The sequence below is a fragment of the Liolophura sinensis genome, chromosome 7 (assembly GCF_032854445.1).
Source record: "Liolophura sinensis isolate JHLJ2023 chromosome 7, CUHK_Ljap_v2, whole genome shotgun sequence".
NCBI lineage: Eukaryota > Metazoa > Mollusca > Polyplacophora > Chitonida > Chitonidae > Liolophura > Liolophura sinensis.
The window spans coordinates 56,771,194-56,779,372 of record NC_088301.1 but is presented as its reverse complement, the minus strand read 5'-3'; the positions used below and the strand labels follow the sequence as shown (position 1 = coordinate 56,779,372).

The 8,179-nt window shown below is 36.8% G+C and overlaps 1 protein-coding gene across 1 annotated transcript; it reads right to left on the bottom strand.

Moving 5' to 3' along the window:
• Window positions 1-947: 947 nt before the first annotated feature.
• LOC135471049 (B-cell receptor-associated protein 31-like) lies at window positions 948-8,106 on the bottom strand. Its single transcript, XM_064750098.1, is given in 8 exon segments — window positions 948-2,268; window positions 2,592-2,692; window positions 2,924-3,110; window positions 3,274-3,494; window positions 4,115-4,264; window positions 5,858-5,958; window positions 6,267-6,376; window positions 7,909-8,106. Coding segments are annotated over 7 exon segments (903 nt in total). The 5' UTR covers window positions 6,359-6,376; window positions 7,909-8,106; the 3' UTR covers window positions 948-2,217.
• Window positions 8,107-8,179: the final 73 nt, after the last annotated feature.

Genomic DNA, 8,179 nt, shown 5'->3' with positions numbered 1-8,179 from the left:
AATAATAATGAACCAATTTTCAGTTGATTTCCTTTAGAAAATATAAGCTTCATCAGTCCAGATCTGTTTTGAATAAGAAGTACTCTATCATCAGATGAACCTACATGCAACCACTATTGTTATTGATTGTTATTGTGCTCGCATAACAAAGTGTGTTTTCACTCTACTGATGTGGAAACCCAAAATTTGATCCAAAAAAAGGAAACAAGTTTGCTGCAGTCCTGTATGAAATGGAATGACTAATAACCATGTTCACACCTTGTGTAAACATTGTGCAATCAAGTCATTAAACTTAAACCTCAAACTTGACTGAAACAGCCACAGTTTAAATAGGAACCTAGTTTCCAAATACAAAATCATTGTATACAGTGGTTTAACTTGTACTGCGATCACCTCATGGAAAAATGCAGTTTCTAGTTGGTTGCCATGACAACCAGAAATTTGGTCAAAGTCACAGTGAAAAGGAACCAAGTTCAATTCAGTATAAAAAGGTGTAGCAAATATGAAATCCTCATCTTCAGCAGTTATACTTCCAATTGTAAGAATGTTGTTGAGACTGGCTATTTTCATTTTTTTGCCGTGGAAACCAAAAGTTTTATCATAATAGCCACAGATTAATTGGTAATCTAGTTCACATCAACATGATTCTACATACCATACATAAAGTCTCATCTGAAGCCGACAGTCAGCATTACGATGGGAGGAATCCAATCAGTTTCCCGGGAAAACCCATGACCATTCATAGGCCTTCCTATGAATGAGGGAGAGCCAGAAAGAGCTACACTTAACTGACAGTGGCAGCATTTGTGAGAGGCTCGAGCCATTTTTCATGCATTAGCATGCTAACCACTTGGCTATAAATGCCCTTTCCAAGTGAATGGAGCTATACCAAACCAGTGACAACTAAACTGAGAATGGGTCCAGAAACAACAAAGAACTTATAAGTATAAAGTAGAACGCAGTGATTTATTACAGGGTTGAATGTACATACGATATAAAAGGCCACAAATATCCACTATACAATCAAAGGAGACGGTAAAACAGTGAAACATGCAAGTCAGTGAAAACATAGGCCAAGTACTTAAATACAGTACGTGTAATGGTGATTATATCTAGGGTGTTGTAGTACTTGTAAATACTATACCTTTCTTATACGATAAATATTCTCAACAGTAAAACTGTAACTCAAACATACTACTACAACAAAATACAGATGCAGACATAACTACATCTGTGATCTTAGATCTAATACAGAAGACATTTAAGGATGCAGGTAAATTCAATGTTATGATGCAGTTTTATCTTGTTTCTTAGTGGGTTCTTTTAAGACCTGTTGATAATGTGAAGATAACTATAAAGCATAGAGTGATTCACATGTACTACATGAGAAGTACCAGACACCTCTGTGCACATACATACATGTATATATCAAACTTCGTAGAATGCATCTCCTACACTAAATGATTAATATCCCATTATCTACAATTATCCATAGAATTCAAAGTAATGAGCATGGGATTCCAAGTAATGAGCAAGACACCAACTTGATTTAAGCTTAGCATCCCCAACTAAACCAGGCTCTTTCTAAAACAACCAATGCCAAAAGGAATCAAGACTTTATGCTGACCACAGCCTTAGCATCTAAGAACACTGTTCTGAATTTACATTAAAATCCTGAAACTTATAAAACAAGTCAAAGTACATAAAATTACAGGGTGAAATAAATATTTCAATGATTGTTATCAAAACACAAATTCTCAATTTTGATAGTCTCAAAAAGAAAAGATCACCTTGTATTAAGATAAAACACAAGTAAGGTTTCAAAATGAGAAAAATAACGATGACACACATACAATACTTTTGTACTTCTGATTCTATACTGCTGTCACAGATTCAATATGCAGCTACTGTATCTGCTTGCCAAGCTCTTTTCCCATCAACCAAACACAAATCATAATAAAACACATCACTAAAACAAAATTATACTAATTACCCCAGTACTAGTATGTTAAGATTTAACACAAAGAGCACCCAAATTTCAATCAACAACATTTTCATGAGTGTTTAGTATAAATGAAACAGAAAGATCTCACAGTATGAAGTGCTTAAACCTTAGTCAATGCTTCCAGAGGCAAGAGATGTCAAATACCATATATGAAGTTCAAAGACAAGATTAAATCACAGGAAAAGTTGTTCAAATCAGAAAACAGCGATTTTCTAAGAATCTTTCTTTGTTTCATCTCCTCCACCTTGGAGGGCTAGTTTCCTCTGTAAAAACAAAACATTTATCACAGGTAAATTACAACAACAGAAAGGAATAATATTCAGGTAGCATCAGTCTGCCAGTTTATTAAACACTGTATGCTGCAACTAAGAATTCAACAGCCCCTAAATCACTCAATTAAGAAAAAACAAATTAGAAACTAGAAGCCGAATCTTCTACCCAAGCAACACAGCTACTGGCACAATACATCTATGCATACAACCACTCATGGTATCTTGTTGCAATGTTACCCTACAACACAGTTTCTTTAATTTTGTAAATAACCACGGAGTGAAAGATACAATGTGCAAACGATATGTCAACTCACCTGCAAGACTTCATGCTCCTTCAGAAGTCTGTCATACTCTTTGTTTGTGGCTTTAGCTTGGCTTAACATGGCATCTAGGTTATTCTTTGTGCTCTCCAGTTCTAAAATAAAACAAGTACATGAACATGGTGTGGAAACTCCATTCCTTTCAACACATAAACAGAAGCAAGAAACTTTGTATCCAATATTAGGATAACATGCAGAGAAAAACTGATAAAAAGAAGCACAAACAAAAAAAGGTAAAACCATACACATTATCCTTCAGCTTGCAGAAGAAACTCTTTTGAATTAAACATCCACCATTTAGTTGATCTTGGTGTTTTAACACAAACCTTTCTTTGTCTTACGGAGTTCGGTTTTGGTCTTCTCCAGAGCCTCCTGCAATTCTCCAGCATTCACCTCAATCATTATTATCCTGTTACAAAGAGATGACTTAGTAATACATTCCACTTCTGTGTAATTCCAAAACACATATATTCCCGGAAAAGGATTGAAGTGATTGACAATATGATGCATTGCTTACAGGCAGCGTTAAAATCATACTGTTCCATAAAGTCTTGACCAAACACTGATGACTAAATTGTTGTTACAGAAGGCTGAACCGCGACGAAGCAATGCACAACTGATCATCTACATGTATATCGTCATGCAGACACTACACGATCCTTGGATATCCTCGTACATGCATGGATCTGCAGTGAATACGTAATATTCCTAAGGACAAATAAAGGTGATACAAAAGATTTTGAGACACCAGCTTCTGCTTTCTGACCTTATTTTCCTTCTTCTCCAGCATCTGTTGAGCTGCCAATGTTGCTCCCTGGGCCTGTTCCTTGCTGCTTCTCCCTCAGCGAGCAGAGTGGCCTTGCCGAGACAACAGTGTCCACAAGGCGCCTCACAACCCTAAATAAACCAACAGAAAGCTTACAGCCTTTGTCATTAAGATCAGCCTTATGGCTTAAGCTCAATCCTTCTCCTCAGATACAGCTAGACATTTTCCATTCTGTACAGAAATTCAAAAGTTGAACTATAAACTATTTTATTAAGTGACCCCATGAAACTGGTGAGAGGTGGACAACAGACCTTACTTTGTAAACCTACTTAAAAATGTTTGTTTGGCAAAAACTTCTACTCAAACACGAAGACCAAGGGAAATTTTAATTTTTCTGTTTTATATAAAAGATAGAGAACGACACCTACTGTACTTCACTAAAGTTTGGCATTTTTCACGCAACACATTTTGCTAGATTATGATTGATTCACGCACCTTATATAGAGCCATGTAAGAGGTTTTTTTTTGTAAAGTTTGACTAATTTCTTAGCAGAAAACTTAAGTGTGGGAGTCAATAGTATTTAGGCCTTTATGAGCTTCACAAAGGGAATATTTACACACCTAACTTTAGGTGAAATATGGAGACATGGAAACCTGAAAGGTTAGGTTTTCACCAGTGCGTAACATAGACTTAAGGTATGGGCGCAATGTAGCGTCATAGATAATACACTAAATAGCATATGATACTCACAGCCAAAGAACAGGGCGAAACCAACTATGTAAAAATTCCTCTGGGCTCGGAAAAGTTTCATGTGGATGGTTTTGCCCTCAGCATTGGGATTATTTCTTGCATCTACTTCCTCTAGAGGAACTGAATACTTCCGCACCTCTCTAATTGCATCTGTGAGGTATGAAAATGCAATTGGTTAAATTCTGTCTTGTATCTTTACACAGGATAGCATAACATGTTTGGTAATGACAAATACTTGATCATGTGTTACACTATATTGAAATGATTCATGGTAAGGTCCACTGAATACTTAACATTTATCTTCAGTAGTAATCATACAGTGACTGTACTAAGTAAAAATGAGGACACAGGCTAAATATGAGTTGTAAATGAATTTTATCATTTCAATCATACGGTAAGTGAGAAAGTTTCGCCCATCAGTTTCTGTTGTCCACTTTCGCATGTGCCGAGTTTGCGGCAAGATGGACACAAGAAAGTGATTAGCCCCACTACCCATTTCATTACCCTGCATGGCAGCTATGGCCCTAATCTGCGCCAACAAGTCGCTGACAGCAAGGTGTGCAGATCTCCTAACTAACCATTTAGAATGACACCCATGAATTACACTGAAGAAAGTCAGGTGATGACTATCACAACCTGTAATTTCAAACATTGTCTCGAGCCATAGTCATACCAGTACAAATACTACAGTGTACACTGCAGGCCTCAAAACAGCGAACAATTGTTCAGATAACATGGAAGTCACGTTGCACAATATCTTGTAAACGGTTACCATTCTGAGCCCTCATTATGCACACATATTAGTACACATGTATTTCAGGTACAAAAATTTTCACTGAGAAATATCTGTCATCAATCTCCCTTATAATAAAGTATGTCACTCTATGCACATATTTTGTTTCCTTACAATCGTAACTGTTCTATTGCAGAAGAGTTACCTTTCTCATCTTTTGAAATCAGATCCCCCCCCCCCCCACACAACCCACCCATTAGACATTGAAAACTTGGTTTCCAAAAGCTACCACAACTATCTTCAACCCTTTTTTAGTAGTACTGTGTGCGAATCAAGCATATCAAGAGTCAGACTGGTTTTAACTGTGTTGTTGACACATTAGACATATGGAAATTTCGAGCCCTGTTGTAAGTTGTTTAACATCAGTTTGACATTATCTGCTGGTAATTTGCACGTAAGGATTCGTAGGGTGCTAACTTTTGTTATAGCTTAGTATCTGGAGAGCTCTGTAAATTAACAGATATTTGACATGTCACTCCACATGTCTAAAGGTACTGGGTGTTCAAGCTCAATCTCCAGAGACTTTTCTCCCGAATTCCCTTTCATGAAAAAAATGGCGATCATAAAACAATCAAAGTGCACCTTTTGTGATGTTAGCCTTTATGTACTAAATTCATCATGATTAAAACTGAAGAAAGCATGAAGTGTTGAGGGCTGGAGGATAGAATGGCTGCCCAGTGAAGCGTGAGCTTGTTTATTACATTTGGGAACTGTCCATGATAACCCTCGAAGCTCTTCCGCTGTGCCCAGTCCGTGACATCCACGATCAATGCAATGAATCATGGGATACACTTTCCAAGTCTGAGGACGAAACTTATGGTCATTTACTGTAATCGAAATATGATACACACACAAACTATCCTTAGCCAATATTAATTCTATCTAATATTATAAAAGATTTGTACGACAATGTTTCAGTTAAGAATGAAATGCGTGCAAAAAATACATACCTACAAACAAGAGAAGCAAGACAATTATGAACACACTAAAATACAAATTGGCGTATGCTGTGAAACTTTGCAACAGACGAGAACGAAAGATCTTCTGCCATCTGTAATTGAAAATAAGAGTTAAAACAGGTGTATTAAATATTAAAAAATCTGCAAATTTCCAATCGTTGATGTTATAAAACTTTTACATACAACTTTAATGTAATTTAATATGTAATAAAAAAAAAAAAACACATACCACAAGAACAAGTTTTTTGGGAGGAAAACCTTTTATAACCGGTAATTCAATTTCATTAAGGTATGGCAAATTAAATACAAAATACTCATAATTCATTGTAAATACAATGATATTATAAAAGTAAACACAATACAAAATACCAGGTATTGACTGATTATTGAAAAACGTTACCTGGTAGGAGAGATGTAAGGTAGAAGAAGCAATATGACCAGAGCAATTTCAGTGTAAAGAAACACTGCTATGAACGTCCACTGCAAACTCATCTTACTTTATTTAACAATCTGAAAAGATATTGTTAACTGACATTATGAAGAGAACAGATGAAAAGACGCAGTATCGTAGACATCTAAAATGTCCTTTTTGCAAACTAGGAGAGGTGTAAAGACTTGGGTCATATTTACGTCTTGATTTCCAGGTGCATTCTGACATCTTTTATTTGCCAGGGTCAGGTGCTTTTACTGATTTTTCATTGCTTAAAATTGAATGGGGAGATGTTCGATTTGCATACAAAAAAAAGAGCCTAAATAAGACATGTATCATTCTAGTTTGTCATGAGTCACTGTCATATATGAGATATCTGCGCTATATTATTTGGGGTTTCTATTCTTGAAAGGCTTTACTTTGTTGTGAAATGCTTTAGATTTGAACTCCTATTAGACAATATGTCGGGTCCGCAACCAGTTGTTTATACCACTACACCATGCACGCTGATGTGCTAGAAACGTGGTTCAGACATCTTTAAGACAGATAAACATGGGAAGGGTTGAATGTGTATGTGCAGCTATTACATGCTTTTGTCACATGGACTACATCTGAAAAGGGTCTCCTCCATATATGGACAGCCTCATTCAGGGTAGCATGAATACACTGATGTAAGTGATGTGACAAGCAAATATGACCCTGGTCCTTACAACTCCCTAAACTAGTAATAGCTCAGCTTTCTTTTTTTTTTTTTTAACATCTCTGCTAATATCTAATATCTGCAAAACAGCATAATCAAAACCAATTACTGCCCCAGCACCTCTGTGAGTGAATGATTAGTGCTTAAAGGCACATCGGCAATATTTCAGCCATAACATAGCGACATCTCTGTGAAAACACTCCCTAAATAACATGGTCATTAATACTAAAGTCTGTGTCATGGCCTCATAAGTCCAAAACCAGGTTTTGACTGGACAGTTGTTTTTGTTGATCACTGACTGATGGTACTCATGCCTTACAGGCAGAATTTTCACTTCCTGTCCCAATAAATGCAGTATCAGCTTCCTATTCCAGTACTCCATGTCACCTTAAAAGAAACTTTAAACTTAATCCAAAAAGTCACCTATTGTTTGCCAGTTTGTGCATCCCTCATCCAACGAATAACTACATTTGGGCAGACTGACTGACAATGGCTTCATATAAACCTGTCACTAACCAATATCAACCTTAAATAAGCAAGATGCTGTGTAATGATTATGAAGATACGATTTCTTACCAGCCGTAATGTTTAAACCTATAACAGACATTCTGGTCTACGCATTCGACTTGACCTATATTAGACTATTTGGATCAGACGAGGCCAAGGTGACCGGTCGGTCATTGCCCTCCCTGATCAACGTAACTAGGCCGATCACGGTCATGCAGTTAGTCGAAGCATGAACAAATTAAAACGTTTAAATTTCAGGTTTAGTTTTTATCTTTAACACAGTATGTGCACGGTTTAAGACACTTTCTCCGCATTTACCGACAGTGACAGACATGCCGAGAATTCAATGCCTGCAATTTTGCCGATGTGCATATGATTGTAACGAACTCGTGACAACCATCTTACCTTTCACCTGGCCTTACCGACGCAACAAATCAAACTGTGCTTGTAACTGTATACGCACTTTCTCGGTTTTCTATTGCTAAAATAAAACGTCAATGTAAAAATGGAGACGATTTCATCAGACACGATGCTCTTAATAACACGTATATCAAGCCTGAATAAAACAAAATACAATCCTGTCGAAAATTCTGATCGGAAGTAACTGTTACTTCCGGTCCGTACCTCTCGCAAATTCTCGTTTCACTGGTTCCCATGGAATTTGTAAACACTATGG